Source organism: Rhipicephalus sanguineus, chromosome 4, assembly GCF_013339695.2.
Source record: "Rhipicephalus sanguineus isolate Rsan-2018 chromosome 4, BIME_Rsan_1.4, whole genome shotgun sequence".
NCBI lineage: Eukaryota > Metazoa > Arthropoda > Arachnida > Ixodida > Ixodidae > Rhipicephalus > Rhipicephalus sanguineus.
Window position 1 is genome coordinate 192,026,093 of NC_051179.1, and position 13,742 is coordinate 192,039,834.

At 46.5% G+C, this 13,742-nt stretch overlaps 1 protein-coding gene across 1 annotated transcript in view; it reads right to left on the bottom strand.

Annotated features, from left to right (window-relative positions):
• Positions 1-520: 520 nt before the first annotated feature.
• The window catches only part of LOC119390982 (oxysterol-binding protein 1-like), a 113,432-nt gene continuing 100,210 nt past the window's right edge, over positions 521-13,742 (bottom strand). Inside the window, 1 exon segment of the mRNA XM_049415006.1 lies at positions 521-1,422. Within this exon segment, the coding sequence (XP_049270963.1) occupies positions 1,198-1,422 (225 nt within the window). The 3' untranslated portion in view covers positions 521-1,197.

Genomic DNA, 13,742 nt, shown 5'->3' on the forward strand with positions numbered 1-13,742 from the left:
GCTCCATACCGATAAGGACATGTCTGTCCTGCATGTCTTGTGTGACACACTTAAGAACCCGATACCGAAGTGTTCTGCATACCTTGTGCAGCCACTGGCAAGTTTACTTTGCCCACACTGAACAACACTCGGCAACTGCTTGTATATCTCAGTGGTAGTGCTTCTCATGAGGCTCATCATGCCCTACTTTGCTCCAAAAAACTTAGTTGCTTTCCTGACTCTACAGCATTTTCTATTGAGGAACATTCTAAAACTACTGCAAGGTAAAACTGGCATTTAAGGGGGCAGTTTTCCATGAAATGTGACCCTCAAAGGGTCATGCTTTATGTTAGAAAAGATATCCAATAGATTAGATGGAAAGACCACAATAAACAGCCTTGTCAATATGTATTCGATATAAGTCAACGTAAGTCCACAGTAAATGAACACTGGTAGTAAACATTTCCAAATTCATAAAAAATATTGAAGTTGTAGGCATGGCTACAAGACAAAGCTTGCGAGCCAACAGAATCTGCACATACTATAAAACCAAGAATTTTAATTCCCTAAAAAACAGAACATTCAATTTCTCCAAGCGCGCGTTGCAGTTCGTATATGTACGTATGCATACATGATGCATATATGTATACAGTACGCTTCTTCAACAACGACATTTAAAAAAAAAGGCATGGAAGCGGTAGCATGTCAACAAGAAGGGGCCCCTTGCGCACAACTTGCACACACCTCATCGAAACAGTAGTTCACATCACAGAGCCACCACAGCTCCACAGGCTCACCTGGCAGGCAGGTAGACCGCACATATCGGTCACTCCGAGGTCAGCACCTCCGGTCTACGCTTCACTCCCACGCTGAAGCATATATTCGTATCGCATCACTATATAGAAGATTATCTTACTACGTGAACATCGGCGACCAAGGAAAAAGACTGTGGGCTGCCAAATCTTGGCCTCATTATACGTCTGCTCACGTGGAATTGGCTTTCTCGGGGGTCTTCCACGTGAACAATCACAAACAATGCTCGCAAAGTGAACAAGTTGCAGTGGTCTGACTGGGGTGGGAGTTTGTCAAGGTGCCTTGCTTGCACCCGAGCGGCACTGTCTGCCAAAACTTGCTCTCGTCCAATAGGGGCACCAGCAATGGCTGGAGGCATGCCCGCTTGCACCAGCCCCGGTCACGGGAGTCGGGGAAGGCCGCTCATTATAGATAGATGGAGGGGCAGCGATCCCACTTGGCCTGCTCCTTGCAGCCCCAGTACTCGTTCTGGTAGACGTGGATCGGGTTGCCCGTCACTGGGTCGGTCTCCTTGCGGAACCAGGCAGGCTCGTGGCCAACATACGGCCGACCTTGGGCAGCAGCAGCCTCGGCCTCGGCCTCACGCTGTCGACGTGTGGCACGCTGCTTCTCCTCTAACTGTAGCTTCACCTGAAAAGAAAGGAAAATTTAGGTTCTCAACGCAAATAACCACCATGATGAAAGTGCCTGAACCCCTCGGAGACACTGCGCTAAAACTTTGTTTCCTCAAGCAGAAAGTAACACCCACTTTTTCTGCAAAGTCATGCCACTGCTCACCTATGCACAGTACAGTAAATTATACTTATCTTGATACAATAAAGTCGGTAAAATTGCCACTTTAGTTCATTTTATCAAAACTTTATTAAATTAAAATTCTACTTTCTATGCAAAGTATAGTTGACAATGCAGTCATTTTTCAACAGAAAAGTGAAGCAAGACTGAATAATACCGGCAGCATGAAAACCAAACTGATTTCTTTTTTTTATACCGTATCTCCCACTCTGTTTGCACTAATATGAAAGTTCTCCCGCTCCGTGGAGTAATATTATTTCCATGAAATCAATTTAGAGCACGTGTGTGAAGTGAATCAAAGCCAAAACTCGCGCTAAAACAGTATTTTTTTTAATCATGCATAGATGACTCCTTGAAACACACAGGTGATAACATCTCCATAGTGCAGACCACTTATAACGTAACCGCATATAGTGCAGGACCGGTTATAATGCGGTCTTTTTCGACTCCCGTTTACCCTCCCATAGAACCGCATGTATACACATACCGCTTATTGTGCAGTCCCCCAAGATGAAATACCGTTTATAATGCGGTTGCGGGAAAATATTTCTGACAAACGCGGTAGCGAGTGCGGTTCTCAAAGGAGGTACGCCGCTGGGGGGGAGCGACGAGGTAGCTACGAATAGAGTCACTGTATATGCTACCTTTAGGTAGCAGAGTAGCGCATAGGTCCGGCTAGCAACCACAGCTATGCGGTGAAGTCGCACTTCGTTTTTGCAGGCGACACGCCTACCGTGTCGCCGGTTAGCCTGCCTGGCGTGTCGAAGACCGGCGATAAACATTGGCTGTCGATGGCTAGTGTTAATTTAGTCCGCTGCAGCGGCGGCGTCGAGAAATAAAAAACATTGGCCCAAGCGGCAGCTTCTCTGCAATGCATGGTTGCTAGCGGCGTTGGAAGACAGATGCGCAACTCTGCTACCTAAAGGTAGCATATACAGTAACTCTAGCTACGAAAGGCGAGGGCACGCACAGTGAACGAACGAGGGGCGGAGGTAGGAAAAAGAGAAGAGGTTCTTGATGGAAAATGGAAAATAGAAAGGTGGGGGAGTGACACAGTAACTGCGGCAGCGCTGTGCGGGCTCGCCGAGTGGGGAAGGATGGTGGTTGCCTAGGCGACGGAGTAGCCTTTGCACCGGCGGCGGCAAGGCTCTGCGGCCGCTTGCCGGCAGCGCGTTCCGCGTGGAACGTACGATCGCGTCCTCATCATGTGCGCTTTAAAGTAAGTTTCCTGTTGGGAAAAGCGTCGTCGTTATCACACTTGCTACAGATATCGCGTTTGCTACCTCGTCCGCAAATTGAAAAGTTTTGCGGCTTCATGACGCGAGCTTTCGCCTTTTCTGCCAGTGCGCAGACTTAAACGAGCTTGGCGGGCTTTCGTCGCCGTTGATCTCCCGGCCGCGAACACTAACTTCATATCACGCGCGCTGTTCTTGGGTTAGTGCTTGAGTGCGATCTTTTCGACGTCCGACCTTCATGTTGTCTTGGTCAAACTTCCCGCGACAACATGCCGAACCGCAGGCTAGGCCTAATCAGCGTTGATTGGTTTTCGGTAGCGGTCGCGGGCGATAAAAGTTGCGGTTTGGTGCGGTATCAACGAAACTTTTTGCGATGGCTGCACTTGAAGGGAAGGGAATCATATCGTTAATGAAAACGAGGGCATGGTTGGCACAAGCAACTCTCGAATGGTGGTTCCGGATTCGATTGCAATGTCTTGGACATCGCGTGCGCGCCCGTGAAATCGAACGATCGGTACCGCGCTCAGCACGTGAAATTTCGGTCGCGATTCGACATGGTTTCTGTGTAATGCGCATACCTCGAGGTGGCCTGAAACGTAGTCGGCGAATTTCCGCGATGGCACTCTGTTTTGTTTGCTTTTTTCCCCCTGTTCATTTCGTTGGCAATGCGGGTCTTTGGCGGTTAATTTTTGAACAATCAGAGATTTAAGTGGTTGTAAGCGCGCCAAATCGCATATGTCGATTATCGGACACGCGAGGCTACATGCTCAACACGTTTTGCGCAAGTGCAGCCTTTGAAGAAGGTTGTTTTGGTTATAGTGCGGTACCGCTTATGTGCGGATATTCGCGACTCCGGCGACTTACGTTATAACCGGTCTATACTACTTGGCACAGGTAGAATAAAAAAATCTTTTTTTTTGCAGTAGAAAGGCTAGGTGAATGGCTATAATGCAGGCAGATTTTTAAGTGCTGGCTTCAAAATTTCGTCACCTCGTTCTATTTTTGCCATATTGATCTCAAATTGCAATAAGCGATGTTTAGTGTATGTAATGGCATTTGTAATTGGTAGGTTTAGAAATTGCTAGCATTGTTACACTATCTACTATTCTGGCTGTTAATCCATGTATTAAAATGGCGCTTTCACTTTGTGATTCTATCACAATACAGTGTGACACTGTTTGCCTTTTCATAATTAACTCAAGAAATGACTATCCTGCACAAGAAAAAATTGAAATAGCACTTGAAGTGGGCGTGTAGAACTGAACACGGGCACCTATTTCACCAGGATTGGTGGAGAAAAAGGAACATTCACTTTTAAGACCAGCTTTCCCTCTCAACTCTGTCCCTATCGTGGGGAAAAGAGGCATTTGTTGTGGGCTACACTACATCTCTTAACATGAAAGCGTTTTGTGCTGGGGTCCACCAAGACTTCACAGATGTATTTCCTTCAGTAGAATGCAGATGACAAAGAAAAACAGAAGTTTCATTAGTTTGGGTGACCTGGGAGTTGAGCCCACGACGGGAGTCGGGCATTTAACCCACTGCGCCACTGATGCTCAAGCATGAGCCTTTACAAACCCGCCTTATGTCTCTCACAGCTTCTCTCGTTAGCAGCGACCTTGTTGGCGTGGGGCAATGTCCCCGTCTTAGAGAGTCAAGTACTGCGTTGTGACACTGACGAGCACCGACAGGATACACTTCGATAGTCTCAGCGCTAGGGCACCACGATGCCAGCGTTGCCCTACTCCATGCCGTGGAGGCTGGCTCCCCGATTTCCACTGCATTTCCTTTCAGTGGAGTTTGAGTGAGTGCTTTGTTGCAGTAAGACACGCCAGCGGGCAGCGAGACGCCTTTGCGCGTTCATGGCCCAAGCTACGGGCATTGCCTGTTGCATTCCTGAAGCGCTGTGTGGTGTACGCACGAGCACAGGCATAGGTACCCAATTACTGGAGAGCGCATACCTTGCTGTTTCTCTCCTCAATTTATGACGCTTTGAGGAAATATATATCGAGTACCAGTGTTTATTATGGGCTGATGCCACCTTGGCACAGGATTCACCGTTCGCTGTGTCCGGGTTTATTTTAACTACTTCAGCTACCACAAAGGTTTATTCTTGATCAGTGACATTAGTCGTCGGGATGGAAATGTTCGACCAGGCGTCAACGTAGGTGCGTCCACATCAAACGGTGCTACAGCAGCCAAACACCAGCACACACCGTGCAAGCTCTCATTTATCAATGTACATTAAACTACTTTTCTAAAGGCAAGTTTCACTTTCGTGTTATACTGATTCCTATGACACAGAAATCAACCATGTTTTTTCCTTGTTATTTTTTTACTGAAGGAACTATGGCACCTAATATTTTATGTAATACATAAGCCAAAAGCAGAATTGATTAATTTTTCACACATCAGGGTTCATAGTAACTTTGAAGAAAAAAAATTCAGGAGGTTTTAAGGACTTTCAAGCACCTAACGAAGAATTTTCAAGGACTTGAAACAACACTTGTCGAGATCCTAGAAAAAGCAAACACCAGCTTTTACAGCGTGAAACACATCTTTCACTGCACACAAGCCAAAGCAGGCACTTTTTCACAATTAATAGCAAACTAAAGCAGTTTTTGCAGTTTCTTTCTTTGCTCATATTTTGTTCACTGCAGGTTTTATGGCATTACACTGTTTTCAGCAGGTTTCACTATTCTTCTGCTAGGTTGCTCAACGTAAAATGATTCACCTCACAATATGGAAGTACTGCGCGTGCATGTGCGCACCCACCACACACACACACAAAATGTACGTTGCCAGCCTTAGAATTTTTTCAACTTATATGGATATGTTTTGTTATATAGATATATAGATGACATAATTGCCACAAATATAACTCAAAATTGCAGGAAAGAAACACAAACATGACAACACGGGCAGCACTTCCAACATACTTTGTGTCATTTTAGGCTAAGGCAATTATGTCACACAACAAGTACCAACTAGGCCATGAACAGGTTCACCTGGTGAGTATGTGTGTGCAGACACCTTCCCTCCCCACTGCCACAAAATAAAATCCTCATTAACTCTCTGACCAAAAGTAGGCTTGTGCGAATGTAACTTTCTAGGCTGAACGTGAATGGCAATTAGTGTCGAATAACTCTGAACTGAATACGAATAGTAGTAGGATGCCAATTATATGTGGAAAGATACTTTAAGTTTAAAAATTTCTCATACTTAAGCAATATAAGACGCTAATAAAAAAAGGACAAGTCCAGAAGTGTGGCTTCGCAGCGGTACGGATTTCCCCTGACAAGCTGGTTTGACGACACAGCAGTCCCGTGGTGCAGTGAAACCATCTTTAGTGCGGGTTACATGTGGTAGAATATGTCTATTCGGTCTTTTTAAATACTTTCAAATTTTAAATCAATGATATAGCGAATTTGACAAATGTAATATGTGCTTGATTATTCGCACAGAACTATCTAAAAAGCAACCGCTAAATATTGGCTCAACAAATGTGTATTGACAAAATTCAAGGACATTTAAGGACCTACAAAAATGTAAGGGTTTTCAAGGCCTTGAAAATGCTATTTGAAAATTCCAGGGTTTTCAAGGGTTTCAAGGACCGCTATGAACCCTGCACATACAAGTTTTACTAACGAGATGTATGTTATGTGAGAGATATAAATTGCCAGATTCAAGATTGTGGGACAAAACTGAACAAAAGTTCGTAAAGACACACTTCTGTCTACTAAGAAAAATATAACAGAAAATATCAGATAAAAAATCTACTGCCATCTAATAGGCAACACCTGTCTTCCAGTACACTCTTGTTTTCTGCTTGGTTTTCCAGTCGCATTTGCATTTCTTACAGTTTCTAAAAGTTTCCATCTTGGCAGGCTGGTGCTGAAATGCGAACTGAGATGGGGCAAAGCAGAAAACAAGACTGGCCGACCTTCCAGACTGGCTTACATTGCTGTTGCTCTCAGACTCGCTGCTGCTCATTAAATCAATAAAATCAGCCGCGAATGCAGTGGAATGCCGATATCTTTCGATGTGCACCGCATCCGGTGGCGGTCATTTTCACTTTCCATTTACATGGTCACCAAACTTCGAAGCTTGTTTAAAAATCAAGGCCACGTGGGGAATAAAAAAAGAACGAACTACGTACAGAAGAAAAATACTAGTATAGTTGTTCCCCTTTCCGTCGGATGGCGCAGTGCGTCCACGAGTCTTCCGTGAGATTGGCAAGAGCCACCACATATAGGAAATTATGTTTGGTAAGGGCGCAACAGGACAAAATATAAAGGAAAGGTGGGGGTGTAGGATTCATCGTGGAGCCAAGTGTGATAGGGTGAAGCAAATGTGTTTGGGTTTCGGGCCCAGAAAGAGAACGTGGCTAGGGGTAGCTTGCTTGTGGAGGGAAAATAACTACAGAGAAAAGAACCAGGAGATAGAGAATTGCATAAATGCGGATATTAAGGAAATTGGTAATAGGACTGAAATCATCCTGTTGCCCACATCGATGACCTTGAGGGATATTCAGACACCAATTGGAAGTTAGGTATTGCTAGAACTCTGCAAGCAACATAGTGCCATGTGGTTGTGACGGCGAAGAAGGCTGCAGCAAGACTGGGAAATGCGAAACCCTTTATTTGGGCGGGAAGGCAGCGATGGAAGCTGTTTTCCACGGGTTTGGGCGAACACCAGGCTTGCTAATCACGTGGCCCAATAACAAGAGCTCCTCGTAGGCAAAGCGGCACTTTTCTGGTTTCAGGGTGACTCCGGAGGTCTTGATTGCTTGAAGCACAGCTTCAAGGCGCCGGAGGTGTTCGTCGATGTTTGAGGCAAACACAACGATGTCGTCCAAGTACACGAGGCAAGTCTGCCACTTCAATCTTGCCAGTACTGTATCCACAATGCATTGGAAAGTCGCAGGTGCTGAGCAAAGACCGAAAAGCATGACGAACTCGAACAGGCCATCTGGTGTTATAAACGCAGTCTTTTCTCGGTCTCTCTCATCGACTTCGATTTGCCAGTAGCAAGTAGGTCCATCAATGAAAAGTACTTCATGTTGTTTGATGCAAGGCTTCATCTCTACGTGAAAGAGGGTACACATCCTGCTTCACGATTTTGTTCAGGAGATGATAATCGATGCAGAAACAGAGGGTTCCATCCTTCTGAACAGCTAAATAGCGCGAACTTCAGGGACGAAAGACAGGAGAATGCGACACACACAAGCGCTATTTAGCTGTTCAAATGGAGTACCAACTAGCCCAAACATGCACCTTGCTAAATTATATTTCCATCCATCTTCATTAACGCCACGGGAGACGCCCACGGACTCTTGGATGGCTGGATGATGTCGCTGCGTATCATTTCATCGACTTGTTTCTGAACGGCCTTGCATTCTTGTGTCGAAACTCGCCACAGGCTCTGATGGAGTGGACAGGCATAGCCTTTGGTTATAATGCAGTGTTTGGCAACCGGGCTTAGTTCAATTCGCAGTGATGACAAAAAGCAGTCCTTGTATTGTTGGACCAGGACTTTGATCTGTTCTTGCCTGTGCATGGGAAGACTCGGGTTGACGTCAAAAGCGGGTTCAGGAACTAGCGTCATCGGAGTAGGTTCAATAAAATCTGTGGGGGCGAAAGCATTGCTGGCTTTCCCAATTTCTTTGATAAAGGCGACTGTTGTTCCTTTGTTGATGAGCTTGGACTTGTTGCTGAAATTTGTGAGCATCACCTCTGCTTTCCCTCCATGAAGCTGAGCTATTCCTCATGCGACGCAAATGTTGCGATTGACTAACAGGTGCTGGTCGCCCTCGATGACGCCTTCTAAGTCTGGTTTTTTTGGTGCCAATGGAAATTATGATGCTGAAGAGATGCGGACAGTGACTTGCTAGTCAAGCACATCTAAGGCATGGCTCCCTGGCGTCGTGTGGTGCGGCAGCACTTTTCCTGAAGTTTGTGTGACCGACTCAGATCTCAGGTCGATGACGGCGATGACAGTGTGTACAGCTTGCACTTTGAATTTTCATTTTCTGGACACAAGCTTGCCTGAATAAAGAGTTTCGTCTTGAACACGCCAAATGCTGCATTCATCAACACCATGACCACGTAACAACAGTCTTGATATAGTTAACACGGGCCCTAAGTGTGAAGGGCAGATCACGTAGAAAGTTGGAAACAGGCAATTTAACACTGATTATTGTCTCATGACACAAGGAATTTATGACAAACTGAGAGAAATGAAAATAAACAAGGAAGGGATAAACAGCTTGGGTAGTCATCATAAAGGCATAACATTACAAATGGGATATAAAACTGGAAGTGAGAGCATAGAATCAATGTTTGGCAGCTCGTATTTAAACAACAAAACAAATAACAAATACAGCCGCTAGAGTTGAGGAAGACGTAGGTAAAATACTACCCTGGCAAGGACTGCGAATATAGTGAGCTGTTACATGTAATGACAGAAATAAGGAAAGAGAAGCAAAGAATTAGCTGGAATCCAATCGTTCCTAGTTGTGAAGCCGATCATTCCTAGCTGTGTGCAGCACATCGCCAACTAACCTGACGCCGTCACTGCCGGGGCGCTTGCTGTACCATACGCATGCAATTGTCATGAAAGTGTTCTTGAAGACCACTCTGTTCCTGACTGCACACAGGCGCAGCGATGGCGAGCTGCTTACGCTTGTGAAGGCAACATGTCTGTTCAGCGCACTTAGCAATCACGCAAAAAGAGGCAGCATGAATGGCGGCGCGGCACATACCACTGCGCCAAGCCACATGCACTATTGAGCAGTTAGCTGAAGATGCTTATCAGAAGGGTTGTCAGCGATTAAGCCGTGCTGGTGCGTTTGCCACCTGCCGCCGTCATGCCTCCGTGCATTTCCAGTGTTTATCCGTAAAGACATCGCCGCACTGCACCGGCGACAGTGGGCCCTTCAGATTTTCGATATACTTCACCCCATCACGCTCCCGCATTGCGGCAAAGCTGCCTTTCGGACTCTGCCACGGCTGCTAACTAGAGAAAGCACTGGTTCAAACCTACGAGATGATAGACGCAGCAGAGGTAAGGGCTTTAATGCCATTTCGCAGCCGGAATTTAGGCAGAAAGTCTGGAAAATTGAACGCCGAAGAGTCTTATACATTAAAGGGGTGGTGCCATCAAATTTCGAGGCTATAACAAGCCTGTTGTGGGTTTCCTCTGTATGCAAGGACATTCCACACGAAGGGTCCGACACAGCAAAAGTTTAGAATATATTTTAATCCACTTCCAAAGTGTACCTAAATGCCCATTCTCCCGATCGAAACCCATCGCTAGCGCGCCAACACTGACGTAGATCTGTAGGATGGGCAACGAAAGTTGTAGTGACGTCACACCAGATCTGCTGTAGTAACGCGAGTGACCTCCTGACCTCCGCCACTTCCGTAACGTTCGTACCGGCTGTAGGGAACTAGAATATATTCTAGTTCACTATAGTACCGGCAAAGCATCGGTTGCTACATCACTCGCCGAGTTTCGATCGCTTCCTGGCTGAGTGCGTCACAGCCTTGTGTGGTCACGTGAACATGCCTCCTACACTTCTACGTCACTGCCCAACCTCGGCGCCCAGAAACCGAAACCGAAAGTTGTCCGCATCAAACGGCGATATTAAATTATTTAGCGAGAATACATGAATCTTGGTGCGTGCATCATGCTTCTTGGAGCTATAGGAAACGCTTACAGCAAAGAACGCGCAAGCCACAAATTTGGTGGCACCACCCCTTTAACTGGGGCAGATTAGGAACACCGGACTCGAAGGGAGCGCGTCCTTGTCCGCCACATCAGTTGGGCCTCCACAGAGGTTGAAGGAGGAGGAGAGGTTGAGGAAATAGTGTCTTTTCCTTTCACATGTAAAGCGTTGCCGACGCCATATTGTTGCACCCATAGGTCGCCAAAAAATTTAAGCTCACTCAGACTCACTCAAGAAATATCTTTTGCTCTGAGGGCTCATTCGGACTCAGAGCCTTTTTCTGAGCTGGACTCACTCAGACACAAACTCACCAACTTATTACTCAGCTGGACTCGCTCAGACTCACAGCTTCACCTGAGTGTGAGTCGACACGAGTCCATTGGCGTAAAATTAGTTTTTTCAATCATGATGTCAATCTTCTTTAACGCCAATATCTCACATAATCAGTGCTCTACGATACGCCTTTTGATCTTGTACCTTCAAATACGAGTTATCGATGCGGTGTCTTGACGTGGGCGCGGAGGGGAAACGTAGCGTCGGGCTGCAGCAGCGTAGCTCATGGCTTGCGGCTGAGGCGGTGCTAGCTGAGGAACACCCAGTGACTGTTGAATTTCTTCCCGCACAATGTCAGCAATCGACGTCACTTCAGGCTGCGAAAAAGGTGCAAGCTTTCGCAGCTCTTCTTGAACGATGGCTCGTATCATTTTGCGCAAATCGTCGGAGCCAAGGGTATGAACAGCTGTGCTGTCTTGAATTGTGCATCGATTGAACTGCCGGGTGCGCATTTCCAGCGTCTTCTCTATCGCTGTTGCCTCTGACAAGAATTCCTGGACGGTTAAGGGTAGATTCTACATCAGCCCAGCTAAGAGTTCTTGCTTGACTCCTCGCATGACGAAACGGACTTCCTTCTCCTTGGGCATGTCGGCGTCAGCGTGGCATAACAGTTGAGTCATTTCTGCCGCGAAGATGTTGATGTTCTCGTTCGGCAGTTGTGCCCGTGTCTCCCCGTTCCCGTTCCTCAGTTCGGCCCGTGTCTCCAGCAAGGTCGCGGCCCTTTCCTTTCGGACAACGCTCGCAAACGTCTCCAAGAAAGTGCTGTGAAAGAGGTCCCAGGTCCGAAGTGTCGATTCCCAATTCTCGAGTTATGCCCTTGCTGCTTCTTCCAGGTAAAAGTATACGTGGCGCAGCTTGTCCTCGCAGTTCCAGTTATTAAATGTGGAGACCCTTTCGAAGGTCTCGAGCCAAGTCTCGGGGTCTTCACATGGCGAACCATGGAAGGTTGGCGGCTCCCTGGTTGCCTGCATCACGATCGCTGTAGGGGACACTGCGGCAGTCATCGTTCCTGTTGTCTCCGTTGCCGTGGCTTTTGGCTTGTCCGGTAGGGATCCGAACTCGGGTTGTAGTCCTAGCTGCCTGCGGCTAGCTCGACGATCCAGGATGTCTTTCGGGTCTTCTTGTTGACGACGTGGACTTGGATCACGGTCTTGCAGGGGCGTCCGGAACATGGACGAAGCAGCACCTCCACCAGATGTCACGTGGTCGTGACGAAAAGTCAAACTACAGCAATACACCCTGTATCCTGATAGCGGCGAACAAAGCGTCGGCCGTCGATAAAATTGCTCATGGCTGGGACGCGCAGTCCCAGCCATGACACATCCCGCATCGAACTTTCCTGTCTTATCACTGGTGGTCGCGCAAGCTCTGGAATAATCTATACTATTCGCGTCCTGCGCGAAACCTTAACAAAGTGATCTACTACAATCGCAAAGCTTCTCGAACACTGTGGCGTGGTCAGCGTTGAACGTTGCTAACCGTCCTTGCTGGTCAAACCCGAATACATCAAAAGAAAACAAGAAGCGGGCATGGCAATATCATATATCATCATTATCATATATCGTTCCAGTAAGGACATTTTTATAAAATACGCGACTCACACGAGATATTTTCATCAAGACCTTCCCATGAAAGAGTCTGTGGGGGGAAGTCATGACACCCCTTCCCCTAACTCAAGCCTCTGATCAATAAATATTGAGGTGGCGCACGAATGCTAGCATGCTCAGACATGTGTGAATAGACGTGAGTATAAACGTAAGCCGACACATAAGGCTGATAGTAATGCTGAAGATGAGTAGATAGGACCATAAGTCGGCAAAGAAAGGTGGAGCTCACTCGGACTCACTCAAGAACTATATTCTGCGCTTAAGGCTGACTCGGACTCAGCCTCACCAATATTTTCTTCAACTTGACTAACTCGAACTCAGACTCACGAAAATTTTCTTCCACCGGACTCACTCATACTCAAACTCACCAAAATATTACTCACCCGAACTCACTCAGACTCGCGGCCCAATATGAGTCTGAGTGAGTCGACTCATGAGTGAGTTTGCCGACCTATGGTTGCACCAAACCATGCAAATAAACCCAATTCGGCCTCTGGAGGGGTGGTGTTCCCTAGACAACTAGGGAACACCACCCGATCTCGGAAATAGTAGGCGAACGAGATAAGACGGAAAGGCAAGCTAGTTGGCTTGGCTGCATTGTGGAAGATTTGCACACACCAACCACACGAACACACAACGAAAAAAGTTCACAAGGACCAGCGCAGACTAGCAAGTGACCTTTATTCAATAAAAACACACATATACATTCCCGATAAGGACCTCACAATATCTGCGCATGATTAACACGGCACCGTATATTCCTTTACATAAAAAACGATAAAACTATTAAGAGAACCGATACACTATCACATCTTGTTTAGCAAGTTCATTTTTGTCTTCATTCAATGCGATGGAAGGATGACTAACACATGCGTCTTGAAGTCTAGAGATATGCCAAGCTTTTACACTCTCTCTTGTCGTTTGATTAGGGTGAACATACAAAACAGCAGTTTCATTACCCATTGGACTGCACGACTTCAATGAATAACGCGCACAATGTAATCCTAAATGCGTGTCAGGCCTTCCCTTCTGGTTGGCCTAGTATTCGTTTAACCTTGCCTTTAAATATCGGCCCGTCTGACCTACATAGCGTGGTGGTGTTCCCTAGACAACTAAGGAACACCACCCCTCCAGCGTTTCACCAAGCTAGCCAAAAGAAAAGCTTTCATATTGCTATCTCATAAGAATATGCTTAGGGATACCCTGCACCCCTTTTTTTTCTGTAATTTCGCTTCGAAGTATTACAATAACATT